Here is a 26,843-nt window from a genome sequence, read left to right as displayed (position 1 = left end):
TTTCATATATTTAGAAAATATAAAGTATTCTAATTCAATCATTTTATTATAATTAAACAACTACACAACTTCGGTGTATTTACTGCTGTTGGGATTATCAATTTGTAAACTTTAATGGTGATGATATTGATGATACTGCTGTAATAATCGTTCATAAAAATAAAAAAATAAATAAATAAATAAATAAAAATAAAAAATCTCCCAGGCGGGGAATCGAACCCCGGTCTCCCGCGTGACAGGCGGGGATACTGGCCACTGTACTACCTAGGATTTTTCTGTCAAGCGCCGAATTTATAAAGTATTTATACGTCAGTTATATTAATCATTATATTTTTATGTAAAATTCTTGTTTACTTATATATAATATACACTCCAACGATACATTATAATCGATTTCACGTTATCAATAAACAATACACCATTTGTAGTCTTAATAAAAATATCACGTAACATTTTTAAAAATAAGAAATGTGTAGACGTGTAGAAAATGCAAGATTACTTTTATATCATAGATAAATATCAAAGAGAAGTACAAAAGTCAATGAGAAAAATGCAAACAAAGCAAAAATAAAAAAAATAAGGAAAAGCTAAAAAGAGGGGCTGAGTTGTAAGAGTAGGAGAAGAAAGAGAGAGAGAAAGAGAGAGAGAGAGGAAGAGAGAGGGAAATAGAAATCGTTGAGAACTTATATAAACTATTCGCTAAGCTATTCCATCTCATTGTTGAGATAAAATAGTAACCGTGATTGTTTAAATTTTGGCGGCATTTTTGTTCTCGAATCTTTTTCTTTTTTCCCCTCCTTGCTTCTCATTTCATTCACACACACGTTCGCTCGCTCGCTCGTCGCTTGCTTACATACTCTTTTCATTCTGGCTTTGTCTATTCCTTTATTTTCAATCGAACCTTGATGACCTTATTGTACATACGTATCGCGTCTCTCTTCGTTTCTCTTTCATTGGCTATGTTTCGATCGCGGCCGTGACACAAGCGTCATATTTTCTATAACAAAAAAAAAAAAAAAAACATCGGTCTCTATTCGATCAAGTGAAAAAAGAAATAAGAATAATAGCATACTCATCTCTCGTACAGTGCATACTAATCGTCAACAGAGTGAAGTGTTCTCTATCTCTATTTCTGTCTCTATCTTTATCTCTCTTTATCTCTCTCTCTCTCTCGCTCTCTGCTAAATCAATAACAAAATATCAAGGTGCATAGGTGAAGGTTTCTTTTCAAGTTAAAAAAATCTTAACTGCAATTCGTCGTATATGAACTATCCTTAAGTTCTTCTGATAATAAGATCTCTACATAAATACGTGCACGTTTGTGAAGCCCTTATTAAAAAATTTTCTGGTTCTTTCGAAAGTGAAAATGAAATATTTTAGTGCAATTGCCGTGGTCTGTTTACTCTTTGGTAAGTTAAAAAAGATAAATAAATAAATAAATAAATATAAAAGAAAAAAATTTCTTTTGATATATGTGTTTTTTTTCCATTGTGATACTCCTTATCTTATTCTTTATGAGCATTTGAAATAGTATTTTTTGTACTTTATCTTTTAAAATACCACTCTAAAAGATAGATTTTAAAGCTTTAAGAAGAAAATTTTTTCATTGGAAAAGAATAAAAAATATATATATATATTTTTTTTTTATCATCCATTTCATTCAAATAGTTTTTTAGATTTATTAAAATTTGTTCTTTTTTCAATTTGAACGATTGTTAAGATTATGAAAATTATGTTGATTTGCGTAGTTATATAATCGAAGTATTCAATTATTTTTTTTTATTTTTAAATAATAAGTATCGATAATGTTATATGGAGTTTGATCTGATTAAGCAACTTCGCGTTGTTAAGATGTGTTGTTCTGATTACCAAGAAGTTTGTTTATAAGATTAAAGAATTGTCAAAAGTGTTACGTCTTCGTGTTACCCTTAAATCGAAGTTAATTTAATTATTGGCTTAGTTTATGTTGGTACAGATTAGTCAAGCATCAGCAAATTTTTTTCACGAAAGATTCAATTCCATTTTGTCATTCTATGAGTCACAAAGAGAGATTCAAAACTATACAAAGACAACGTACTGATATATTCTACAGTAATCTAATAAAATACATAATTAATATTATTTTTTTCTTTTAAATAGATTTATTGTTATCATTTTTAAATAAACATTGAATGTACATAATTTTTATTTCCTGTTTTTTTTCCTCTAACCTCGTGAAAAATGATTGTATATGTTCGGTGCAAACTCTTATTAATAATAAACAATTATTATAACTTTTTTCGTGAGATTTCATAATTAAGTAAATAGAATTATTTAAAAAATATGTTTATCGTATCATAATTAAACGATCGAAATATTTCTTGTTTCCTGCATGAACAGATAAACACTCATTAACAACAGTTGATGAAAAACTCGGTTTCAAAGTCCGTAGATTACATTATATTATACCTCTGTATAGTAATTATAATCTATGTATATGTATAATAATGTATATGTATGTATATGTGTGCATCATAACTATTGCAAAATTTTAAATATTTTTTTATACTTTTTTATATAATCTTACCAATAATTGACATTATGAAGTTATTGGTATTAAAATTAGTATTTTCACTTTGTGATAAGTAGGAACAATTCAAATATTTAATCGTTTTTGAAAACAAATCATGAGATAAAATATCAACATTTATTTCCAGATGAACAAATTAAAAAGTGTGACTTGCAAGTCACTTGTTAGTAGAACTAACCTAACGATATTTTTTTTTGTCGACTATATAATTATGCATACAGACATAAAAGCAAAATACATTCAATAAATAATAGGTTCTATTCGGATAAAAAAAAGAGCAAGCATATTTTTATCAGTAATTAACTTATTTGTTATCATTATGCAATAAAAAAGCTCCTTAGTATTGAACAAAAGTATAAGTATCTTATAATATAGAAAAATTATTTATTTATTATAGGTTTTCTTGGATATGGTAATACGCAGGAAAATTTACCATCTGGCGATGATATACTTAAGAAAGCATCTAGTATCATAAATATTTCTGAGATCAATAATTTAAATACTTCGGCATTGCCTACCATCCAAGAAGCTGTAAATCTTTTTGAACAGAAATGCAGAAAGAATGGTGGACCAAATGCATTTCAGAATGCTAAACATGCCCAGACAGAAATGGAAAAGTGCCTTAAATCGCTTATCAACATGACTGAGTTAAATGCAGAAATGGAAAGTGCCAAACCTAAAGGCGAATTAGATGAAGTTTTCAAAAAATATTGCCGGAGAAGTTCTATTCTTAAAACATGTGTAAATAACTTTACAACTGCCATTGAACCCTGTCTTGAACAGAAAGAGCGTGAAAATAAAAAAATTATTCTAAATATCACAGAATCTCTGCTTAACTTTATATGTTATAAAGAAGGAGATAGAATCGCCCGTATGTATTTTTTTATGTGCATAAAATTGTTTAAAAAATATATATTAATATCAATTAATGTTTCTTATTTTCTTTTCAAGTCTTCATAGCAGCAGGAGGACCAGATTGTTTCCAATCCAAGCAACAAGAAATTCAAGACTGTTTCAATACTACATTTGGTAGTTATATTCCTACAGCTAATCCTACTACTGGTGCAATGCCTACACTTGAAAGTTTGCCATCTTTAATATTTGATGATAAAGAATGCACGTAAGTAGATATACCTGAATATTATATTTATCTTATATATAATATAACAAATATATATATATATATATACTCTTCTATAATTATCAGGGATATGAATAATCTACAACATTGTATCGTTAAAGAATTAGAAAAATGTTCAGACCCAACACCTGGAAATATAGTGGAATCTATATTTAGATTCATTAAAAAAGTAACACCTTGTGAAACATTATTAGTCAATGTTCGGAGTGCTGCTGTTACTGGAGTACAAGAAGAAAGTTCTTCTTCAATTATGACATCTATTCCAACAATGATTGCTGTTTCTTTTTTATTACAATTTATGCATCGTATTTTCACATAGCAAATTAAATAAAAACTTTATTGATGTGAAATCTTGTCAGTTAGAACAATATTGAATTATGTGATTTTTTATTGTATAAAAGTACTATATAAAATTATATAGTAAAGTAATTATAAAATACAAAATATATATAATTAATCTTTCGTTGAAAATTAATATTCATTGTTCGTATTTCTCCTTTGTGTTAATTAAAGGTAGATAAGATAAGTTTATCTTGATTTAATCTAAATCATTTTACGACAACGAAATTGCCTAATTTTTATAAGAAAATATTGTACAAAACTCGTATAAGTATCAGCAAAAATTAATAATGATTATTTTTTTATAAATGAAGAAATGTATAAACAAAGTTTTTGTACTTTATATTTGTGTCTAATATATATATATATATATATATATATATATAGAATAAATTATTTAGATAAAAATTTTATTTTCTTATTTGCATTTACTTATTTATCAAAATACCATTTATAAATGTAATGTAATAACTCTACAATAATTAATTGTGTTTTGTAATTGTAACAGTAATTTTAACATGTTACACTTAATGCAAATTTTTAAATTATACATCGATAAATTTAATCTATAAGCAGATAAATATACATATACAAATGCACCTGAACTCTAAGAAGTATAAAGTATAATTAAAGTACTTCATTTAAGAAAAGAGATATTTATATTAAAGTCATTTGACTATTGTACAATAAAAAACGATTATTGCAATAAATATTATTTCATATACTGTTTGATATTGTGACTATATTTTTATAACAATTATATTACTAGTAGAAATAATCTTTAAGCAATCATGAGTAATAATTTAATGTATTAACAGAAAATAATGTATATTCATATTGCATGAAATTCTTAACACTAATTATTAAATTAAGATATTAACCTTATTAACATGGAATAACTTATATTTATATAAAGTACTTGTTATTAGGAGATATTCATGTGTTAATACATACAAATGTATGCTTATATATATACTTCCATACTTGGTTCAAGGTTAATACAAGTGAAATGTCACAAAGTAATAATGTAATATAAATGAAATGAAATTTTATATATTTATTTGAAAAAATATCTCGCACATTATTTTTCTCGTTAACAGAAACATTTTTATAAAGGTATTTCAATATAAATAATAAGTAATAAATTAAAATTATGTAGCGATTCTGCGCAGTTGTTCCTATTGTGATAAAAATACACGAAATTTGATTCGTTATTCTGACATTTAACTATGACGTCAGAGGAAAATCTGACGCATGCGCATACTAGTTTTCGGAAGATCTCGATAAGTTTCGGGTACGTTCGCTTGTTCGCAAAGGCAGTGCACTTGAGAAGGCCCGTCGAAGGCTGTTCTCGACGTGTATGTTTTAAACAGTCCGCAACATGTTAATGAGTTTTTGTCAAATTCTTATTAAAAATTCATACAGTGGATTCAGTATACGAAAGAAAATTACTAGTGCTAGACATTTACCCTCTTGATCAAGTATCTTTTTTAGTATAAATTGTGCAGGAAAAAAAGTGAAGAACGATGCCAGGCAAAGGAGGGAGAAGAGGAAAATCCGGTAAGAATACCTTAAGAATACTTTTTGTTGCTTCCTTTATGCCTAACTTAACTAAAGGGATACTAATTAATCTTCTTTACCTTTGTTATAAAGTATTAATGTATAATAAGATTTAAAAGGATAATACGAACACGTGATTCTCAACCATCCTACGATTATCGATTCATCGTTTTCTCTTTCGGATGATTCATCCTTGGTAAAGAACTTATTTACTTGGTCTTACGTCACAATACACATATACGGTCGATTAGAATCTTTTTTATACCTTACGTATATACGAAAGGACGTATTGTCCTTCGAAAACAATAATATTTGTCTAGTTATGAAGCATTCATATCGATAATCATACGATAAGATTCCTTCCGCAATTCCCATGTGACTTTCATGCTTTTCGCACATGGTTTTGGAATGCAACGAATCTCTTATTTTCTTCATCGATCCTTTATAATTTTATAAAGATTGTTCCTTTACTTTTTTTAATTATTTTAATACTATAATAATATAGTAATATTTCTTGTTTCTTTTTTTTTTTGTTTTTTTCTTTTCTTTTTTTTTTCGTATTTATATATTGTAGAATTAATCAATTGATACGCGAGGATAAATGTGTTGAATTTTACGCAACATATGATTTTTTCAACAATTTTAGTAATTAGGATATTTTTTAATGAGATTTTAAATTTCACAAATTTGTGTAACTCGAAGGGAGAAAAAGAATTTTCCTCTTTTGTACACGATTATTTTTATTTTCATGTTTTATTACTATTTCCATGATTGACTTTTACGGTACTCTTATTTATGTAAAATATCGAATTTTAGAAAATATGTGATTTACATAAAATATTATTAAAAAAATTAAATGACCTTTAATATGAAGCATTTGGTGTGTTATCATGTGTGATAACTGTAACAGCTGTTCTGATTTAACACATTGCGCAATATGCCATTCACTTTCACATATTAGCTATAGATGATATAATGATTACAATCTGTTAGTACATGTAGAAATTTATTTATAATAAATATTTTTTATTATCATTATTAGTTTTTATAACGTTGTCCTTTTTTTTCTTATTCTTCTGTAATTTTCAAATAATTTCATATCAATTTTAAAATATAGAATTTAATTTTGATGAATTTATTTAGGGCACGGTGGAAAAAAGGCTGAAATAACATCTGATGAGGATTCGATCAACAATGATGCGTGCAGTGTTTCTAGTGGTCAGTCAGATAATCGCAGCATGCCTGATGATGTAAATGATAATGAAGTTGATGAAATTGCACAACAAGAGGCATTTGAGGAAAAATTGAAAGAAGCTATTGATGGTCTAACACAAAGAAGTGCAAAGGGCAGGATAATCTGCTTTAATGGAATTGAAAAGATCTTTGCGATTAAGTATGTTCCAGACTTCGTAGAGGATAGAAAGATTACTATTTCGGATTCTATAGAACGAAGTTTGAAGAAGGGAAGATCTGAAGAACAGTTGACAGCAGCTAGATTGAGTACTTTACTTTGCGTTCAACTTGGAGTTTTTGAAAGTGCAGAGGCAATTTGTAGAGACCTGAAATCTACCTTAACTTTTGTTGCTAATGATACTGCAGCATCTACGAATGCACGTTCTGAAGTAAAATAATATTTTTTATATACAATTTTAAAGATTAGATGTATTAATTACTTATGCTTGTTTGATTTCTATTACTATATATTAAGCAATATTACTTTTTTAGTGTTGTTGGGCATTAAGCATGAATCAGTTTTTGTCTGGTAACGATGCAGCTGATACACTTGATATTGTTCAATTATTATCTGGCATTTTTTCTGGTTCATATTTAAAAGGAAATGGTACAATAGCAGCAGTTTCTGCAGATGTAGCAGCACTTCATGCAGCAGCAATTTCATCATGGACCCTTCTCTTAACTGTCATGACTTCTGCAGAAATATATAATCTGCTTGCCAGTGATAGAAGCAATAATTACATGCCGTTAGTATGAAATAAATAAATAATTAAATATATATATATATATTTGATATATTTGTTATATTTGTTATATTTGTTATATTTGTTAAATAACTAATTCGTGAAATTATAGCTCTCTCAATAGACTACGTGAATTATTAGAATCACCACATCTCGATGTGAGGTTATCTGCAGGTGAAGCTCTTGCTGTGATATTTGAACTTGGTCGTGATTTTTCCTACGATTATGAGCAGGAGTGGGCAGTTGGTCTTATTGATGTACTCAAAGAACTAGCTACAGACTCTAATAAATACAGAGCAAAGAAAGATCGGAAACAACAAAGGGCTAATTTCCGAGATATATTACGATATGTGGAGGTAAATATTTCGTCAACATTTTCTATATGTGCTCATTGATAACAGAATAAATTGAATAACTATAAAATTCATTTAAATATCTTTCACTTTTCAGGAAGATATTGTTCCAGAAATGCATGTTAGATTTGGACAAGAAACGTTATATTTAGAAGGCTGGTGTGCTCGTACTCAATATAATGCTTGCTGTCGATTACTTGGTCCTGGCATAAACATCCATCTAGCAGAAAATCAGTTATTGCGTGAAATTTTCCATCTAGGTAATAAAGTGTTGCCTATAACGTCTCAGAAAACGACTAAATTAGAGAGAGTAAGTATAGTTTTAAAGGAGAACATTATCGTAATTATAGTATATTAAAAAATCTATGAAAATATATTATCTTTTTCAGACTTTAATGAATGCAGCTGCTTTCAAAGCGCGCACTATTTTACGCAATAAAACTAGGGATAAACGATTTGCAGCCATGGCACCGTAACTTAAGTTACTGCAAGTCAAGTATTAAATTTTTCTATATAAAAAATTTGTTCGATTTAATCAAGTACGATTTTTTATTTATTGTATCTACTTAACAGTGGTAGATTATTATGAAACGTTTCATTTTTTTCGTAATATAGGTTCATATGAAATTAAATAAATCATTGAATTTTAAACTATTCACAAAAAATTGGAAATGTGATTATTTTGTACAATTAATATTCTGTATATACAATAACAGATTTATATTTATAAAATTTTGGGTATATTAATAACAACTGCACGTTTTACTGTTCCAAGAGTTGAAAAATTATTATAATTTGATTAATTTCTTAATTGAAGTTTAAAGGCATTATACTGATAATCGTAAAAATTTATAGTATATTTTATAATGTTCAATATGATGTGTTTTAACTTTATAGTCAAGTTAAAATATTTTAATAAAAAAAATTGAGAGGTAGAATTAAATATTTACATAATTGTTGTTAATTTAACAGTTGCGATTCAATTTGACTAAATAATCGTGTATAATTATAATGTTGTATGAAGTATTTGTATTCATTGTACATAGTGACGTATATTATAACGATGATCGTCAGAACAGAAAACGAAGGATATAAATAAAAGTAGTACCTCAGATTAGATGAAATTGTTATTACACATTATATCATATTTCTTTTTTATTTACAACAGTCCTTTCTTTATATCGCGTATGATACATTTTTCTTTCATGTATCGAATTTCTAATCATAGTCAATTTATTAATCTCAATAATATTGCAACTTATAAAATTATGATAATAATAAAGTCAATAAGATACATTAGCCAAATATAGTATTGTAATTAAATATTTCCGCATAAGAAGATCAGTATAATACATTTATATTGCTAAAACTTATAATCATATTAAATGCTATGTTGCAATCGTGTCATTACTTTTTCATCATATATTATTATGATTTTATTAAATTTAGACAAAGTTTATACTGATATAATCTTTTAATATAATTTATTTACTTTGTAAATAAATTTTAGATTATAAGAAAAATTGAATGTTTTTTGTTATTGTAGATAGAATAATATTAATACTTGTACTTTATCGCTTCGATCCTACATATTTTTTATCAGGCACATAATGTACGAATATAAATAATCTTATATTCTAGATATCAGTTAAATATGTAAATTAATTGTTTGTTTCTTAAATTCTTTTTCAGATAGCATATGCCATCTATAACCTAATATTTTTGATACTTCTTTCTCTGTATCGTCATAACTACGACTATTCGTTTTTAGCCATTGATAATGTTCAGGTGTCCAACATGATACTTTTAACCAATCTCCATCACATCTTTTTAAAACCACATTACGTCGAACGTACAAACAACGAAGGAATTTTGCCGTGGAAACTATTTCTAGTATCGTTGATGTTGATATTTTATCACGAATCATCTGTATGGAAAATAATTTTTTATATAACAATTATGTTAACAGTCATGCTCGAAAAAAAAAGAAGAAAAATATTATACAAGATAATACGGTTAGTTACTTTTAAATCAATTTTATCAACATTAAATTGTGTCTGAGTATTTCTGTGTGTGAGACTATATAAAATTGTACACAGAAAATTATACATTATTAACAAATTCATAAAATGTATGTTGATCAGTTTTCACAGAAAGGACATATAATGCTTGAAAAAAAATTGAAAAGTTCATTTAATATTTCAATAGAATATTTAACGACGTAAGTGTTAAAAGTTTTAGGGTTAGAAAATTTTGTTAGAGGAACTTACACTCTAAAAAAAATATTTTGTAATGCAAAAACTCGCATACATATGTTTACACAATTAAGGCATTAATTAGCATCAGTGTAGGGCTTAAGAAAGCTATCACAAATTGACAAGATCAGAAATTTCTTTAAACACAAAATGCTACCAGAGTGTGTAGATTGGGACACATTTTGCAAAATTGTACCAATGCCTCGTCCAATCTTTTAGAAAAATTTTTATGTAAATAATATCTTGTTATTCCCTTGAATGCATAAATTCGAATTGTTGAATCGAAAAAAGAACCATGTGTAATGATCCATGATGGTGAAATCTGTAATACCTCATGATTATGATTATATATACACATATAATTGTAACATATTTTTTCAGAAAATATATTCTACTAACCTGTGTACTTGGATTGTCTATGACTATACTATGACATGGTACAGCACTGTGTTCTAACAGATCTATTGGTAAAAGTACATCTGTAGATTTACGACTTTCTATTTCAAAATGTACTTTTATATATGGGTTATTTGATCTCATTTTTATCCATGATGCTCTTTTTGGCTGTAATTATATTTTTATTAGCATTTTCTTTTCCTTTTAAGATTATGAAAATTCCATAACTTAACAATTTTTTTTTTTTACCAATCTAACAGTTGTATCCTTCGGACTATATCGATTTTGTAAAATATGAAGATGTTTTAATCTTGTATGTCCAAGTAATTCAATGACATCTTCATGAAGATTTTGTGGACTTATAACAAGAACCTTAACAAAAAATAGATAATAGTTATATCGTTTGTTTTATATGTATTTTATATATTTTATTTAACAAAAGTAGATTCTTTCGACAAGGACTTACATTCAAATTAAGAAATACTCCTACATGCAACAATGGACAATAGTACCTAGTAGTATTTATTAATATTAACTTTGATAAAGTCTGAGTACAATTTTCACAAATATCATCCATTAAATGTAAAGCTTCCTTACTATCAAGCATTAAATCGATTAATTCTAAACATTTTAAATTCTTTAAATTCCTCATAAGTCTCTTCAAAGCTTCTAGCAGCTTTCCTCCTGTACCAAAAAGTCTAATACGATCTGGATCATCTCTGTTTGCCATATTACAAGGAAATGTAAACTTAAGCCTTCGAATATTAATACCTACACCTGCTACAGAAGTATTATCTGATCCTTGTCTTTCCGTATACCAAGATATCATATTCATAAATTCATATAAATTATAAAAATTTAACATAGGTTCAAAGACAAGAGTTCTAAAATTTTTTCCAACTTTATTAAGACAAGTTGATGTTCTGATATGATCCAGAACATATTGCCAACCACTATAATAATTAAATTTTCCTCTTGTTAAGGTTGTATCTTCTAATGTAAATGTAGACCATACATTCTGCAATTTGAATGCATGATACCAAGAGCGACATACAAGAGAAGCATAGTATCGCTCACGAATAGTTAAATACGAAAATATCTCTTCCAAAAGTATGTCAGGTATTCTATCCCAACAGCTAAATACTTTGGATGACTGTTCATCTTCCGTATCTTCTTCCCAATCTATATACAATGCTGTAAATGGCAAGTTAATACATCCTCGACTCTATTTATGTTGGAGCTTATATAGTTTAAAGTACTATTTATATATATATATATATATATATATATATATATATATAAATTTTTTGATTTTAACATTTTACTAGTAAAGATTTTTATTTGTATTAGTTTTCTAAAATATATGTAAGATTTGTTAACCTTAATTTTATTTATTTCTTTTATCTCTATACAATCTAAAAATATAATTAACTTACCTTTATCTTCCTCGTCAAATTTCCAACAACCTTTGTTCATTTTTAATATTAACAAAAATATAATGGATGACTTCACAACAATAATTCTTATGAATTTCGTTCCGAATTTTTTATTTGTAAGTATTTATTGCGTTAAAAATACATTAAGATAGAAAACAGCTGATTGAATATCGCCATATTATATACTGAATACAAGTGCGTAAAAGAAACGATTGATGTAATTTCACTGTATCTAGTCTAGTTTGATTTAATATAATCACATGTAGATGTTAAATATGAATTTATAGAACTTCTATTTATAGAAAAGGATTAATAAATGAAGTAACTTTCTTTAACTCATAAAAGAATATAATTCTTTTGAAAAAGAACCTAAAAGTGATCCTTCATTTGAACATCTAGAAAATTGTTATAACTAATATTACATTTTTATTGTAATTGTGACTCAATAAAGCTGATTCATGTGAGTGGAGTAAATTTTAATTTTGTTATTATTTATTTTAATGATCTAATAATTACAGATATAATTGGTAAAAATGTTATCGATACAGACATTTATCTGTGAACAGTATATACAAAGAGGTTCTTTTTTAGCATGTATTTTATTGAAAAGGTAACCTATTTAATTTCCTAAATTATTAATTGATTTATTAGACGCAGAATAAATATTTAGATAATTGTTTGTAAAAGATTTATATATTTTTTTTTTTTTACTATTTTAGATTAATAAATCCGACAGCAAGTATTATACATATACAAAGAGGAAAAAAGAGTAAAAATAATGCCGAGGATATAAATATAAATACATTATTTCGTCCAGTACCCGTAAAGTCAAATTCAGATGATATTAATATAGGAAGCGAATTGACTGGTAATTTAAATAAAACAGATTTGTTAATAGTTTTAAACAAATTTATAGAGGCAAGGGAAATTAAAAGTTTGGCGATGGAATGTGGATTAGATGGTATGTTCAGATAAATTTGTTTCATATTATTATAGTAAACATTTATTATTTATTTAAAGAATAATCTATATAAAAGCATATACTTTATAGATTATTTGCAAAAACAAGCATTTGTAAAATTTAGGGAATATTGTATTCAGTCGCAATCATTACCAGTTGATCTTCATGTTACTTTAAGTGACATTCTTCAACATGCTGGAAATGTAACAGATATTTATCCATATTTTTTACGTTTTGCTAAAAAAATGTTTCCACACATGGAATGCTTAGATGATCTTAAAAAAATTAGCGATCTCAGATCACCTGCTAATTGGTAAGAGTGCACATATACTGAATAATCTTTAAAAAGTAACCGAATAATATGTATAATTTAATTATAGGTATCCATATGCAAGAGCAAAAACGCGAAAAATTATATTTCATGCTGGTCCAACAAATAGTGGTAAAACTTATCATGCTTTAGAAAGATTCATCAGAGCAAAAAGTGGAGTATATTGTGGACCATTAAAATTATTAGTTTCAGAAGTATATAATAAATGTAATGATATGGTTAGTATACTTATCATATATCTATTCAAAGTATTTTAGAATTTAAAGAAGTTTTAACAAACTTATATTTTTTATAATTCTAATCAGGGAACTCCTTGTGATTTAGTAACTGGAGAAGAGAGAAGATTTGCTCATAATTCAGACAATCCAGCGGATCATATATCTTGTTCGGTGGAAATGATTAATTTAAATATTCCTTGTATGTATTAATTATGTAATGATGTTAACTTTGTTCATAATTTTGGAATGAATATTTTCATATTTAACTATTTCTAAACTTTCTTTTGGATATTGCTCTTGGTATATTATGTAACTATTTTATCATTATTTTTTATTGTAGATGAGGTTGCAGTAATTGATGAAATTCAATTAATTAAAGATCCTGGGAGAGGGTGGGCATGGACAAGAGCTCTTCTTGGAATTTCTGCCGATGAAATACATCTTTGTGGTGAAACAGCTGCAATAGATTTAGTAATTGTCTATCTTTCCAATTTATTTACTTTTGATATACTTCATATTATTTTTTATTTGCTGATCGTAACATTATTTTTGATAGGTAAATGCTATATGTCTCACAACGGGTGAAACTCCAGAAATTCGAAAATATAAACGATTAACTAAATTAGAAGTAGAAGATAAAGCGCTACAAACATTTAAAAATATTCAATCTAGTGACTGTATAGTTTGCTTCAATAAAAATGATATATTCGCTGTATCTCGTGAACTAGAAGCAGAAGGAATAGAAACGGCAATAATATATGGTAGTTTACCACCAGGAACAAAACTTGCACAAGCTGCTAAGTTTAATGATCCAAATAATTCTTGTAAAGTATTAATAGCAACAAATGCAATCGGAATGGGATTAAATTTGTAAGTTTCCTATGTATTATATGTCATTATCAAGTATTGAAAATATTTACAAATACTACTATCATAGAATGTACTATATATATATATATATAATATATATATTCTATGATATTATATTAAAGTTAAAAAATGTGTTTTTTTTATATACAGACATATTAGAAGAATTATATTTTACTCTTTAATACAACCAACAGTAAATGAAAAGGGAGAAAAAGAAATGGATACAATTTCTGTATCTACAGCTTTGCAAATAGCAGGCAGGGCAGGACGTTATGGCACACAATGGGAAACAGTAATATCATAATTTAAAATTTTCCTAAAAGGTAATTTTCATTTCATATTTGGAACATTTCATTTGCGAATTTTTTATTTAGGGCTATGTCACAACTTATAAATCACAGGATCTTCCAACACTGAAAAATTTACTCAGTCAGCAACCTGAGACAATCATTCAAGCTGGTCTTCATCCAACATCAGATCAAATCGAATTATATGCTTATCATTTACCAAACACACCATTGTCAAATCTTGTGGTAATAATATAAATTACATATACATTAATTGCTGATATACAAGAAATAATATGTTTATTATTTCAGGATATTTTTGTAACTCTATCTATAGTTGATGATTCTTTATACTTTATATGTAATACAGAAGATTTTAAGTTCCTTGCCGATATGATACAACATGTTCCTTTGCCATTACGTGCGCGATACGTATTCTGTTGTGCACCAATTAATAAAAAACTTCCATTTTCATGTGCTATGTTCCTAAAGGTATAAATACTAATCTTTATTTTTTTTTAGAAATAAACTAATTGTATAAATTTTAATAATATATATGTTAAATATATGTTAATATTACAGTAAATGATAATAATAGAACGATATTTATTATAGTTTGCCCGTCAATATAGTAAAAATGATAAAATTACCTTTAATTGGTTATGCAAACATATTGGTTGGCCATTTTCAACACCTAAATCTATACTTGATCTTGTTCATCTGGAAGCTGTGTTTGATGTTATGGATTTATATCTTTGGTTAAGGTATTTATAATATATATAGAGATTTATAGATATTTACTTAAAACAAATTTAACTCATATTTTTTAATGCAGTTATCGGTTTATGGATTTATTCCCCGATGCTACTATAGTACGAGATGTCCAGCAAGAATTAGATTCACTTATCCAAAGTGGAGTACTTCAATTGACACAATTATTAAATAATTCTGCAACAGGTAAATATCAATTTTCATTATTATATATTAAATATTGATAACATATTAGAATATTTTCATTGTACAGAAGGGACAAGCGCAGAAGCATCTATTTCAGAAATGGATCAATTTTATTTACAAACACGGAAAAATAATTTTTACAAAGGTAAAATTTAAATCAAATAATAAATTACAGAACTCCGTTAAGAAAGTGAAAGTAATAAAAAAAATATTATATTATATTTTTAACATTTAATAATTATATGTGACTTATATTAATAATTTTTAATATGTAGGAGTGTGTGCAAATTGATTTTTCTATATTTTACTTTAGGAAATAAGGAAACTGATAAACATAAACCCTCTCTACCTATAAGGAAGGGTAAATTAACAGAAAGATTATTGGCAGAAGGTTTGCTAACACCACAAATGTTACAAGAACTTCAAAATGAATGGGCCAAAAAGAAAAAATAAAGTTATTTTTTATACAAAATTAATCAACGAAACCTTATGTTAAATTTTTTGGTATAAAAAGTTAAGTCTATCATTGTACATTATTCAATCTTCTTGAGATAGTTCTAAACGAAAACTTGTTTTAAAAAATGTCGTAAAAGAAAAAAAAGAAAAAAGAATTTTCTTCTTTTGATTGAAGAAATATATATATATATATATACTTGTAAAATGAGTGATCAATTTTAAAAAATTTAACATATTTAATATTTCAATAAATAATATAATTCTTTTTATTTGTGTCACTTCTAAGAATTATAAAAACATTGAAAATATATGTACATTTTATCTTCATGTAACCAGGTACAAGACCTTTTTTAAATATTAACATTTTTATTTCGTGTAATGCTCTTTTGCATGTCTGATGTTTCTTTGGCGTGTATACATTTTTCTTTGTTCTCTTAAAGTAAAATTGGAATTATACGATACAGACTCTTTAGATCTGCGTCTTATCAAATGAGATAACATGCTGCATTTGGAACATCTCATAGAATCGTTATTTATAATGAGCGGGCATAGTATATGTCTCCATCGTATACCATCTTTACAGGCTATTTTAGGACAATTATATTCTTGAAAATTTTCAGTTATGCCTAATTAAATGAGATAATAAGATTAATACATATTATTAGAAATAACCTATTTGTATAATTTGGTACATACCTTCGCAAATAATTCTTATGTCAAATTCATCTATTAGTTCCTCAATATCTAACAAGCATTGCACTTTATTATCTTTACCTTCCCTTATAAGATTATACATTATCGGATCAATTTCTTGATTTAAAGCACTACACCGTAATATCATATCAGTTTTTACAAATACTTGTTTTTCCAAAAAAGGCATACCAGTTTTTGTCATTCCCATGCTCAGATATACTATTGTTGTAGCATGTCCTTCAGAAGTTACATTACACGACCAACCTCTTGGTAAAGCAATTTCGAAACACATTTCCAATAAATCTTCAAACAAGATTTCATGTTCTCGTATTTCATCATATACACAGTCGTTATATCTATTCAAACGATCATTTACAATATTTAATGTTTGATTTTTCATATATAAATTTCTATTTTTCTGTAAAGTATTATCTATACATTTTTCCATAATATAAGTTTTGTTTTTAACTTCTGCATGTTCCCACATATCTGCCGATGTCTCATCCTCTTCAGAATAACTGAATATATTTGAAGAATTATTTTTACTTCTTTCAAGTTTTGTTCCAGAGAGTTGATTATAATTATTGTTTTCTTTTTGCCTTGTTTTTTCTATATTATTATCTGCTTTAATACTTACTTCAAAATTATTGTAATTACTTGTAAGCATTATTTTTTCATGTTTATTATTTCTATTAGAAGGCAGTCTTAATTGTGTTCTAGAATCATCAACAGACATGTTTATATTTGATTCATCCTTTGAAGATTGCATCTTTGTTGATCGATTAGTATTTTCATGTGTATATTCATTTATAAATTCAAGACATTCTTTTTCTGCATTTGAAATTTGGTCCTTTTTAGGTATACGGAAATTCTCTTTTTTATTATCAATATTTTGCACCAAATTATTACGAAATGTTAAAAAATCATTTAAACCATACAAATCGGAATGATTTTTTTCATTGGCTTCGTTATTTTTTGACTGAAGATGAATATTTCTACCTGGTACTGCACCTGGTCTTAATCTACATTTTTTATACTTTATCTAAAATGATTTGAAATATTTATATGTAGATCAATTTTTATAAAAATGAAATGTTTGTAAATATGTAGCTCACAGTAATAACATGTGGTGGTACTCCGCTAACCCAATGTGTGATAATATCACTTTTATGAAAATGTTTACTACAAACATATGTATCATCGCTTACAGAATAATTTTCTATAGCAATTGCAGCTTGCCATTTTCTACGTGTTTCTGGATCCTTTGGAGCTGAGAAGAAACTATAAGTATTTTTATAATTTGTTTCTTTACATAGCACACACTTACGTGTCATACTGATCCTGCAAAATTATTTATTATTTACTACATATTATGATTAAATTTAAATGAAATTTATTTGATTTATCCTTTTTTAATAAACTTTAATAATACAATTTGTCACTTTGTAACATTATTTTTTAACTAAATTATAAAATGTAACAGAAAGTTAGAGTAAAGAATGTAAATATATAATTATGTACCATATAAAATAACAACATGAGATTTTAAGGATTGTTATAATCAATTTAAAAGCGATATAAGAAAACTGATATATACTTTACTCAATATTTTTGCAAAACATTATAGATACTTCTAGTGAAAATTCACACTCTGATTATATATATGTACTATTGGGGAAAAAAAAAATAATAAGAGTACTAAACAAGTTGTGCCAACGTATAAAAATTAATTTCGAAAAATTACGGCAAGTGACGATATTAGTAATTAAACTAAACAGCTGATCTGGTATACTTTGAGGTGTGCATTGCTAGATTATAAATAGAGACACATAACCTTTAATTTTCTTAATAATGGTGATATACGGTGTTTATATTGTATCAAAATCGGGAGGTTTAATTTTTAATCATGATCACAATATTCCCAAAGTGGAAAATGAAAGAACTTTCGCTTATCCATTGGATATAAAATTAAATTATGAAAATAAAAAGATTGTTGTATCTTTTGGTCAAAAAGATGGTATAAATGGTAATAGATTTTATTAATATTATTAAATTATTAGGAACATATTCTTTATATTTAGTTGTATATTTAATAGAGTATTCTTATTCAGTAGGCCATATGTTAACTGCTGTAAACGGTAGTCCCGTTATCGGCAATGAATTGGAAGATGGAAGGGATGTGCTGGAAATGTTAAATCAACCAGAAAATTTTCCTGTAACGCTAAAGTTTAGTCGTGCAAAAATGACAACTAATGAGAAAATTTTTCTCGCATCTATGTTTTATCCTCTATTTGCGATAGCTAGTCAGTTGAGCCCTGAACCCCGATGTTCTGGAATTGAAATTCTAGAAGCAGACACGTTTCGCTTATACTGCTATCAAACGCTCACTGGAATTAAATTTATGATAGTGGCAGAGCCATCACAGTTAGGAATGGAAATTTTGACGAAAAAAGTATACGAACTTTATGCAGATTATGCTCTCAAGAATCCATTTTATTCTTTAGAAATGCCAATCAGGTGTGAACTTTTTGAGACTAATTTGCAGTCATTACTTGAAACGATTGAAAAATGTGGTATAAGTAGTATTTAAATTTATTCAATAAATTAGATCGATATATCTGTAAGTATGATGCGAAAGCATTTATGCAGATACGTACGCAAAGTTTTGTAATAAGCAATTCTATATATAAACATATACATAATTAAAAATAATATTTTTTAAATAATTATAAAAGAGATACTCATTTTATTTAAAAATGTAAAAAGTAGATCGGATAAATTATAAATAGAACAAATAAAAATTATTTACTGTTATTTATAGATACCGTCAAAGAAAGATACATATATATATACATGTATATATATAATGAGAGACTGAAAAGTGTGAGTTTACAGTCTACTAAGCAAATCCACACTAAACCAATAATTATGTCGCGTGAGAGAGGAATAACCAACAAGCTTATACACCGATACATGTAGACGCTTGATTCGTAGTTCATATTTTGTCCATAGCTGTCGCAAAAGATAGTGAACAGCCTGAAAAATCGCGAGTAAATTATAGAGATTTTTTTTTTAAGTTGGTATCGAAATAAATGTATTGCTTGGCATTACTGCGTAGACAATGGTTCCAAACAAATATGGCTGCTCACTATTTCACAGATCGACTTTAGTAGAAAAAACTCTTTTGGCTCTTGATCGTAATCGAGTGATATTTATTTCTATTATAATAATATTTAGAATGGAGTTAGGATTATCTAGTACGTTGTTAGCCGGCGATCCACGTCTTGTAGATCATATCGTTGGTGAAGTCAAATCGCAGGGTATTTTTGATCAATTTCGTAAGGAATGCATAGCCGATGTTGACACAAAGGTATATAAATTGTATGTTTATATTTTTCTCTAATATAAGTGTCATCTAAATAATATCAGAGAAACATTTTATTGGAGTTTTTGTTTTGGCGTTTATAAAGAAACAGTAAATAATTAAATATTATCTCTCACACAGCCTGCGTATCAAAATCTACGTACAAGAGTGGAGGGGTCTGTTAATTCATTTCTTGACAAGCAGTTATGGAAGCCAGAACTTAATAAAAATCAAGTCAGAGAAACATTGCGTAAGCATATACACGAAGCACCATATTTAGATGCTGGAGTTGAACGTATAGTCGATCAAGTAGTAAATCCAAAGGTCTATTCAGTATTCATGCCTCAAATAGAGGATGTTGTATACAAATTCTTAGGCATTGAAAGACCCAAAACTAAAGAAAAATCTAGTAGTTGTGGTCTTAAAGATCTATTGCCTAAAGATTTAGATCCAGTTTCACCAGAATCTGACAAAAACAGTTTGAAGGATGTGTCACTTGAATCTGTAGATGCGATAGATGATCTTGATGTCAAGCAAGATGAAAAATCTGAACAATCGTCTGATGAACAAAAGTTAGAAATGATGGAAAAGTATTCTGAAAGAAATAAAGATCCGGTTTCTGAGAATGGACATGCCTCCTCTGAAGAAAAAATATTGGATGAAGGGTGTGTAAGTTTTAATAAGACTGTTAATAATATAAGTTTAAATATATCTGGAAAATCAGATGACAAAGCAGATGAAGAAGAAGAAGATAGTCCAACTTTTGAGCCGATTGATATTATGAATTTAAATGAGTCAAATATATCTAACGATTCACATTTATCTGGTATATCCGAGTTGACGAGTCATAGATCTAGAAGTCCTGATTTCTCCAATGAGATATCGCAGGATAATTTTGATTGCAGCAATCAAGATTCACAACTTAGTAAAGTTTCGTCCGATTCAAGATTATCAATAGTAACTGACTTTGGATTGTCTAATCATGCTTCTACGCCGATACATGATGGTATCAAAGAAGAAACTTCAAAAGATAAGTGTGAGAATAAATCCACAAAAGATAATTTCAGAGCTCTTAGAGAATTTGAATCTTTTAAGAATAAAAATAATAAAAACATTTTTGAATCAAAGAAATGTAAAGAAAGCACATTTGACTTTAAAGATGCAAAAGATACAACAAAAAGCATTAAACTTAATTTACCATCCAAGGAAAATTCTAGCGATGCAACAGACAATAGTACAAAGGACAAATATGACAGTAAATTATATAAAGATAAGCATAAAGATAGTGAAAATTCGAAGTCTAAATCTACAAAAGAAAAAGTATATTCCAAGGATCTAAAAAATAAGGAGAAAGACAATGAAAAGAAGAAGCAGAGTAGTCATAGTAGTTCAAAACACGATAAACATATTAAGGGTAAGGTTAAAGATAAATCCAATCAAATAAAAGATGTTGAAAAAAGCAAAGATATTGCAGAGAGCGTTAAAGATAATGTAAGTAAAATTAAAGAAGAAAAGGTAAAAGAGGTTGATAAAAAAGAAACTAGTACCAGTAAGGAAGCAAAAGATTTGAAAGATCTTTATAAAGAAAAAATTAGAGAACTTAGAGAGAAGAAAGAATTAACGGAAAAAGAAAAATTAAATAAGGATAATGTAAAGTCTAACAAAGAATCTAGGGATAAAAAAGATTCAATTAAAGATAAAAAGTCTTACAAAAAAGAACATAGAAGTTCTACTTCAAAAAATCATGATGAAAAAAGTCGTCATGAAAACAAAGTTAACAAGGTGTCTGACAGAATGTCAGATATTAAAGAGAAAAAATCCGAATCTAAAGAGAAAGCAAAACGTGATGAGCGTGGCTCAAAAGATTGTAAGGATAAAAGTAATGTTATGAAAACAGAATCTTCAGGTAAATCTGAAAAAAGTGATGTAAAAAAGATATCTAAGAATGGCAAAGAAGAAAAGACAGAAGCAAAAAAAGATATTAGAATTATCGGTGATAAAATTTGTAAGAAGGATGTACGTACTCAAATGCAAAGTAAAACAACGGATCGTAATGAAAAGTCTGTAGATATTAAAAAAGATTCCAAAAGTGATGCACAAGCTAAGGATAAAAAGAGAAGAGACGATAAGAAATCAAAAGCAAAAGATGATCATTCTAGTTTACGGAAAAATTCTAACGACCGTCGTTCCACCGACAGAGATGGTTCAAATGGATCTAATAGCAAAAGTTCACAATCTAGTACTTCTAGCTCAAGTGCTACAACAAGTAAATCAAGTTCGTCTGGTTTAAATAAAGAAACCAATCATGTCAGTAATTCAAGTAGTGAGACGTCAGACAGTATAGGAGAAACACAAATAAATAAAATGAAATTGCAATTACAGAATGAAAATTATGATGATATAAATAAAGATGATGTATATTTGACCGATATCGAATCGTACTGCGATCAAAACAACAGTAATGGAGATATTCTGCAAGTAGAAATGCAGTCAAGTGAAAACAATTTGCCATTAAAAAAGAGACCATTACTCAATGAAAATGATTTACCTTCTTTGAGCGAAGTGAAGATAAAAAAACCTAAATTTGCGAAAAACATACATGAGGCCAAGAAGTTAATGAAAATTAGGAAACAAATGGAGAAACAAAAGCAAAAGGATGATAAAAAAATTGAAAAAAAAGTGGAGCAAAGGACCGAGTTAATAACACGTTCAAAGCCAGTAAACAGTATGAATGATTTCGAGACAGTTCCCGACGAAGAACGTGTACAAATAATAGAAATACCAGATGAAGAATACGAAGAACCTTATCCTGATCGCCAAATAAATTTAACATTAGAGGAACGTACGATGATATTATTAGAAGGAGAACTTCGTGGTACTGATTTATTACAAAAACAATCTAATTTAGCATCAAAATTATCTGATTTGGAATTATGTATAAAGCAATCCTTAGATGAAGCAATATGTCATACAAGATTATTTCAAAATAACAATAGAACACAACAACAAGATGCTATTAGAGAACATCTAACAATAAATGAAACTTGTAAAGATGATATAACTCCAACTAATAGTAAAGAAAGTTCGAAAACAAAAAATACTGTTGCAGTACTGGAGATAGTAGGAACAAATTCTGAAACATTTCTTAAAACCCAAATTAACTCAACAGATACTGTCGCTGAAAATGATAATCAATTGACAGATAAAATAAATAGAATTGATATGAATACAAGTATAGAACACGGTTTAATGTGGTGCGACAGAAGTGACAATGTCTTTGAACAAACAAAATCTCCTATTAGAGATATTGCAGAATATAATGAACTTGATGAACAACTGTCTGGACAAGCTAATGCACAGTCTTCCAAGAATGAATTTTTACCAAAAGTTAATGATGATCATGAAGATTGCAGATACTTCAAACTTGATAATGAAGAATCTAATAAATTTTCTAGTTTTTTACACTCATTAGTAATGGTGGAAGGTAATACTCTAGAAGATATGATAGAAAGTTTAGGTGGTCAAGTAGTGTCGTCAGGTTCTAAAACTATGGCACCACCAATGACAAAAAGAAAACATTCAGGAAGTCCTTTAACAGACATACTGTTCAATAACTCAAATAATAATAATAATGGTCATAAAACTGTTACGCCAAATGATAATTCTTTAAGCAATATGAAAAAAAGAAAAATGATTCCTTCAAAGAAGCAAAGACTTCATGCAAATCCTTGTGTTTCACAAAGTCTCCTAAATGGAGAAAATTTCGTAATGCCTTTAAGTCCGGAAAGTGATGTGTCAGCAACTAGTGAAAAAATTCCATCATCTAATATAATGAAAGAAGAAAAAAGGTAATTCCTTGATACTTCATTGTAATATAATATTGTCCCATACTTAGATAGTGAAAATGATAATTTTATCATATTTCACAATAATTACCTTCAATGCTTACAGTCGGCATAGAAGCAGTCAACGATATTCAAGCGATGACTTGTATAAACCACGTCCATTGTTTTCAAGTTCTTCTCGTCGAAGTAGAAGATCTAATCAAGTGTAGCTAGCAACTCATGGCTTCAGATGTTGAATCATATTGTACTCTGTATAATACAGAATTGACACATTTTATTTTTCTAATATCATCTTAATGTATTTAAAATATGAAATGATGTCTTATAATCTAATTAGCTGATTTGGCCAGTTAATGTAGATGATATTGTGTACAAAATTATGAGTTTTATTTTTAAATTATGTTATTATGTATAATTATTGTTAATTATAATCTATATCAGATAATTTTTAATGAAAACAAACACTGAAGCCGTAGATATACTTTAGACTGTTGTTCCTTAGAACTATGTATTTATTGTACAATAAGTATAATTGCTTTTAATATAGATTTATTTAATAATTTGATATAAAGAGGTTGAATAACACAATTGCACGAATAATAACCATTAATTAACTTGAGCTATGTAGAAACAGAAATGTATATTTTTCAATATTTGCATATCTGAAAGAAAATGCTCAAAATTTATATGACAAATTTATATGCTTATTGCATTATGTATACATTTGTATAAAGTAATTTTATTTAAAGCAATATAAGAAAAAATCGATTGATAAACTACCATATGTTTTGAAAGAGATAACTAAAGAAAAATTTATCATGTATTATTTTTTTTACAATATAAAGACAGTTGTTTCTTTTATATATTTAAAACGAGTGAATTATATATAATACTATAGATGAATAAGAGTACAATGTATTTTACTTATTATTACATTTAATCCTAATAAAACTAAGCAATGTTATTTTACTAATTGTACAACAAAATGTAGTAATAATATAAGTTGTCAGAGAGCAAAATAATATTAGATGCGAAGCGATACCTTTTTTATCAAGTTATTAAAATATATAATATATGATTTTTAAGATTCACTGTGATAAATTGATAGTAAGTTGAAACATTAGTAACAGTGAACCACATGATGTTTAAATGCCATATTTTGCAGAGTTGTGTACTTTTTCCACGATAACTGTATTATTAATTCTGTATATTCATACATTGTACAAATACTATGTGTGTATATATATATGTTCTGATATATATATATATATATATGTTATGATATATATATATATATATATATGTATATATATATGTATATATATGTATATATATGTATATATATGTATATATATGTATAAATATATGTATATATATATGTATAAATATATGTATATATATATGTATACATATGTATATATATATGTATATATATATGTATAAATATATGTATATATATATGTATATATATGTATATATATGTATATATATATATATGTATATATATGTATATATATATGTATATATATGTATATATATGTATATATATGTATATATATATGTATATATATATGTATATATATATGTATATATATAATCTGAATATGTTAAATTTGATTACAATAGTTATATTGTAGAATATCTTTTTCAAATTTTTCAGGTATTTATTCCAATTTATAAAACAGTCACTTCCAAAATTTATAATATCATATTTACAATAATCGCTCTGAAAATAAAGCGAGTTTTATATACACAATCAAACGATCTATCTTTTCATTCCTTCAATGTACTTTACAGTGTTGTTAACATTATTTTGTATAATATATTTTAAGTTAGTGCTATTATAAAGAAAATTTTAAATATGTACATATAATATATATCTTGCGATAAACGTATTAAATAGTTTCAGAAATGAATGAAGCAGAATACAACGAAAAAATCTTTTTTTAATTGTCATTACCATTTCTTTTGATAATATTCTATGTAAATAAGGAATCGTACCGCGTTCGCGTAAAAATGAGATGAAGTTAAATAAAAAGCATGGAAGGCTGATATTGGCAATCGTTATTTTCCTTGTTTTCTACAGATGGTTTATTTCGATTTATGTTAATTTAAAAATGATATTATTTCGATCGACAGTCTCACCTAACCTTTCATAAATCCATACGTAATGCATGAATAAAAATAAATGTGTACGTATCACATTTACTAAACCGATATTTATGCTTGATATTATGTTATAATTAGTAATAATTATCAAAAATTATTATTTATATTCGTAGCGTAGAAATAATTTAAAATGATCTTTAGGATATAGGAGTTATGTGTATGGAAGCAATACGTATGATATATTGTATATACGTAAACACAGAACAATCTCAGCAACTATAAATAGAGGAAGAAAGAGAGAGAGAGAGAGAGAGAGAGAGAGAGAGAGAGAGAGAGAGAGAGAGAGAGAGAGAGAGAGAGAGAGAGAGAGAGAGAGAGAGAGAGAGAGAGAGATAACACTCGTATTTTATCTCTTTAGGCACGCATACATTGTGTCCTCGTGCTTATATTATAAATATTTCGACGTAAAATAAATCGTATCCAACGACATATCCAACAGCGTATAGAAATATGAAATAAAATTTTCAACGTAATCTTATCAGTCGATTGTAACGTGAAACAATTTATCAAGGTGCGCCACATTTCGATATTTACAATGCGGTTTCGAAGACTCAAAAATATTATGTAATGTTTGATTTTATAGATCATCGACAATAGTAGCGAATATTTTAAGAGAATATAAGATCGAGGGTGTAATGAACTTTAATTCCGCATCTTTTATATTATA

The 26,843-nt window shown here is 27.1% G+C and overlaps 7 protein-coding genes and 1 non-coding gene across 15 annotated transcripts; 5 read left to right on the top strand and 3 right to left on the bottom strand.

The window, feature by feature from the left end:
- Positions 1-198: 198 nt before the first annotated feature.
- On the bottom strand, positions 199-270 carry TRNAD-GUC (transfer RNA aspartic acid (anticodon GUC)). The gene has a single exon. It is a non-coding gene; the product is annotated as a tRNA-Asp (tRNA).
- Positions 271-707: 437 nt separating this feature from the next.
- LOC118449670 (27 kDa hemolymph protein-like) lies at positions 708-4,205 on the top strand. Of its 2 annotated transcripts, none has more exons than XM_035884507.2 (4): positions 708-1,409; positions 2,967-3,440; positions 3,521-3,689; positions 3,777-4,175. In XM_035884507.2, the coding sequence occupies exons 1-4, from the start codon at positions 1,367-1,369 to the stop codon at positions 4,027-4,029; spliced, it is 939 nt and encodes a 312-aa protein (XP_035740400.1). In that variant the 5' UTR covers positions 708-1,366; the 3' UTR covers positions 4,030-4,175. The 2 variants fall into 2 exon arrangements, with proteins under 2 accessions (XP_035740400.1, XP_035740401.1); XM_035884508.2 differs by lacking the exon at positions 708-1,409 and adding an exon at positions 1,882-2,073 and having other exon boundaries at positions 3,777-4,205.
- Positions 4,206-5,323: 1,118 nt separating this feature from the next.
- LOC118449720 (interferon-related developmental regulator 2-like) lies at positions 5,324-8,592 on the top strand. The gene is made up of 6 exons (XM_035884617.2): positions 5,324-5,609; positions 6,753-7,231; positions 7,335-7,588; positions 7,698-7,941; positions 8,036-8,248; positions 8,328-8,592. Exons 1-6 carry the CDS (start codon positions 5,576-5,578, stop codon positions 8,412-8,414), a joined length of 1,311 nt encoding a protein of 436 aa, XP_035740510.1. The 5' UTR covers positions 5,324-5,575; the 3' UTR covers positions 8,415-8,592.
- A 146-nt stretch (positions 8,593-8,738) lies between these two features.
- LOC118449717 (uncharacterized) lies at positions 8,739-12,167 on the bottom strand. Of its 3 annotated transcripts, none has more exons than XM_035884605.2 (6): positions 12,026-12,167; positions 11,056-11,783; positions 10,839-10,961; positions 10,593-10,757; positions 10,351-10,515; positions 8,739-9,865 (listed from the first exon to the last, which is right to left on the bottom strand). In XM_035884605.2, exons 1-6 carry the CDS (start codon positions 12,063-12,065, stop codon positions 9,587-9,589), a joined length of 1,500 nt encoding a protein of 499 aa, XP_035740498.2. In that variant the 5' UTR covers positions 12,066-12,167; the 3' UTR covers positions 8,739-9,586. The 3 variants fall into 3 exon arrangements, 1 of the variants encoding a protein (XP_035740498.2); XR_004840478.2 differs by having other exon boundaries at positions 9,724-9,865; positions 10,209-10,515; XR_014983032.1 differs by having other exon boundaries at positions 9,725-9,865; positions 9,963-10,515.
- On the top strand, positions 12,012-16,264 carry Suv3 (Suv3 RNA helicase). Of its 2 annotated transcripts, none has more exons than XM_035884600.2 (15): positions 12,012-12,141; positions 12,544-12,635; positions 12,745-12,986; positions 13,077-13,299; positions 13,367-13,535; positions 13,623-13,734; positions 13,876-14,006; positions 14,092-14,405; positions 14,556-14,697; positions 14,780-14,938; positions 15,005-15,184; positions 15,308-15,456; positions 15,528-15,649; positions 15,717-15,794; positions 15,963-16,264. In XM_035884600.2, the coding sequence occupies exons 2-15, from the start codon at positions 12,559-12,561 to the stop codon at positions 16,100-16,102; spliced, it is 2,238 nt and encodes a 745-aa protein (XP_035740493.2). In that variant the 5' UTR covers positions 12,012-12,141; positions 12,544-12,558; the 3' UTR covers positions 16,103-16,264. The 2 variants fall into 2 exon arrangements, with proteins under 2 accessions (XP_035740493.2, XP_035740492.2); XM_035884599.2 differs by lacking the exon at positions 12,012-12,141 and adding an exon at positions 12,329-12,485 and having other exon boundaries at positions 15,963-16,263.
- LOC118449716 (uncharacterized) lies at positions 15,039-24,238 on the bottom strand. 3 transcript variants are annotated; one of them, XM_035884603.2, is made up of 7 exons: positions 24,099-24,238; positions 17,914-18,139; positions 16,802-17,840; positions 16,421-16,731; positions 15,494-15,640; positions 15,343-15,419; positions 15,039-15,178 (listed from the first exon to the last, which is right to left on the bottom strand). In XM_035884603.2, exons 2-4 carry the CDS (start codon positions 18,130-18,132, stop codon positions 16,472-16,474), a joined length of 1,518 nt encoding a protein of 505 aa, XP_035740496.2. In that variant the 5' UTR covers positions 18,133-18,139; positions 24,099-24,238; the 3' UTR covers positions 15,039-15,178; positions 15,343-15,419; positions 15,494-15,640; positions 16,421-16,471. The 3 variants fall into 3 exon arrangements, with proteins under 3 accessions (XP_035740496.2, XP_085517748.1, XP_035740497.2); XM_085661622.1 differs by lacking the exon at positions 24,099-24,238 and adding an exon at positions 18,320-18,524; XM_035884604.2 differs by lacking the exon at positions 24,099-24,238 and adding an exon at positions 18,396-18,524.
- Trs23 (trafficking protein particle complex subunit 4-like protein Trs23) lies at positions 18,548-19,564 on the top strand. Of its 2 annotated transcripts, none has more exons than XM_035884627.2 (2): positions 18,548-18,824; positions 18,913-19,564. In XM_035884627.2, the coding sequence occupies exons 1-2, from the start codon at positions 18,650-18,652 to the stop codon at positions 19,386-19,388; spliced, it is 651 nt and encodes a 216-aa protein (XP_035740520.1). In that variant the 5' UTR covers positions 18,548-18,649; the 3' UTR covers positions 19,389-19,564. The 2 variants fall into 2 exon arrangements, with proteins under 2 accessions (XP_035740520.1, XP_035740519.1); XM_035884626.2 differs by having other exon boundaries at positions 18,553-18,824; positions 18,910-19,549.
- On the top strand, positions 19,762-24,248 carry LOC118449714 (uncharacterized). The gene is made up of 3 exons (XM_035884598.2): positions 19,762-20,168; positions 20,304-24,010; positions 24,114-24,248. Exons 1-3 carry the CDS (start codon positions 19,920-19,922, stop codon positions 24,214-24,216), a joined length of 4,059 nt encoding a protein of 1,352 aa, XP_035740491.2. The 5' UTR covers positions 19,762-19,919; the 3' UTR covers positions 24,217-24,248.
- The last annotated feature ends 2,595 nt before the right edge of the window (positions 24,249-26,843 follow it).

Source organism: Vespa mandarinia, chromosome 15, assembly GCF_050613455.1.
Source record: "Vespa mandarinia isolate Hongniang chromosome 15, ASM5061345v1, whole genome shotgun sequence".
In the NCBI taxonomy this organism is placed as follows: Eukaryota; Metazoa; Arthropoda; class Insecta; order Hymenoptera; family Vespidae; genus Vespa; species Vespa mandarinia.
Note: the sequence above shows the minus strand (reverse complement) of the source record. Positions and strands in the feature narration are given on the sequence as shown.

What these genes read in the sequence shown, in the direction of transcription:
- Suv3 (XM_035884600.2), top strand. Translation starts at nt 12,559, where the DNA reads ATGTTATCGATACAGACATTTATCTGTGAACAGTATATACAAAGAGGT. An exon ending in AAACAGCTGCAATAGATTTA is followed by an intron (nt 14,007 to 14,091) that starts GTAATTGTCTAT and finishes TATTTTTGATAG; the next exon opens with GTAAATGCTATATGTCTCAC. An exon ending in ATGGCACACAATGGGAAACA is followed by an intron (nt 14,698 to 14,779) that starts GTAATATCATAA and finishes TTTTTTATTTAG; the next exon opens with GGCTATGTCACAACTTATAA.
- LOC118449716 (XM_035884603.2), bottom strand. Translation starts at nt 18,132, where the DNA reads ATGACACGTAAGTGTGTGCTATGTAAAGAAACAAATTATAAAAATACT. An exon ending in TACCACCACATGTTATTACT is followed by an intron (nt 17,841 to 17,913) that starts GTGAGCTACATA and finishes AAATCATTTTAG; the next exon opens with ATAAAGTATAAAAAATGTAG. An exon ending in CATAAGAATTATTTGCGAAG is followed by an intron (nt 16,732 to 16,801) that starts GTATGTACCAAA and finishes TCATTTAATTAG; the next exon opens with GCATAACTGAAAATTTTCAA.
- LOC118449670 (XM_035884507.2), top strand. Translation starts at nt 1,367, where the DNA reads ATGAAATATTTTAGTGCAATTGCCGTGGTCTGTTTACTCTTTG. An exon ending in CGTGGTCTGTTTACTCTTTG is followed by an intron (nt 1,410 to 2,966) that starts GTAAGTTAAAAA and finishes TATTTATTATAG; the next exon opens with GTTTTCTTGGATATGGTAAT. An exon ending in TTTGATGATAAAGAATGCAC is followed by an intron (nt 3,690 to 3,776) that starts GTAAGTAGATAT and finishes TATAATTATCAG; the next exon opens with GGATATGAATAATCTACAAC.
- Trs23 (XM_035884626.2), top strand. Translation starts at nt 18,650, where the DNA reads ATGGTGATATACGGTGTTTATATTGTATCAAAATCGGGAGGTTTAATT. An exon ending in TCAAAAAGATGGTATAAATG is followed by an intron (nt 18,825 to 18,909) that starts GTAATAGATTTT and finishes ATTCTTATTCAG; the next exon opens with TAGGCCATATGTTAACTGCT.
- LOC118449714 (XM_035884598.2), top strand. Translation starts at nt 19,920, where the DNA reads ATGGTTCCAAACAAATATGGCTGCTCACTATTTCACAGATCGACTTTA. An exon ending in TAGCCGATGTTGACACAAAG is followed by an intron (nt 20,169 to 20,303) that starts GTATATAAATTG and finishes TCTCTCACACAG; the next exon opens with CCTGCGTATCAAAATCTACG. An exon ending in ATAATGAAAGAAGAAAAAAG is followed by an intron (nt 24,011 to 24,113) that starts GTAATTCCTTGA and finishes CAATGCTTACAG; the next exon opens with TCGGCATAGAAGCAGTCAAC.
- LOC118449720 (XM_035884617.2), top strand. Translation starts at nt 5,576, where the DNA reads ATGCCAGGCAAAGGAGGGAGAAGAGGAAAATCCG. An exon ending in CTACGAATGCACGTTCTGAA is followed by an intron (nt 7,232 to 7,334) that starts GTAAAATAATAT and finishes TTACTTTTTTAG; the next exon opens with TGTTGTTGGGCATTAAGCAT. An exon ending in AAACGACTAAATTAGAGAGA is followed by an intron (nt 8,249 to 8,327) that starts GTAAGTATAGTT and finishes TATCTTTTTCAG; the next exon opens with ACTTTAATGAATGCAGCTGC.
- LOC118449717 (XM_035884605.2), bottom strand. Translation starts at nt 12,065, where the DNA reads ATGAACAAAGGTTGTTGGAAATTTGACGAGGAAGATAAAG. An exon ending in ATTTGACGAGGAAGATAAAG is followed by an intron (nt 11,784 to 12,025) that starts GTAAGTTAATTA and finishes TGCCATTTACAG; the next exon opens with CATTGTATATAGATTGGGAA. An exon ending in TAGACAATCCAAGTACACAG is followed by an intron (nt 10,516 to 10,592) that starts GTTAGTAGAATA and finishes GAGGTATTACAG; the next exon opens with ATTTCACCATCATGGATCAT.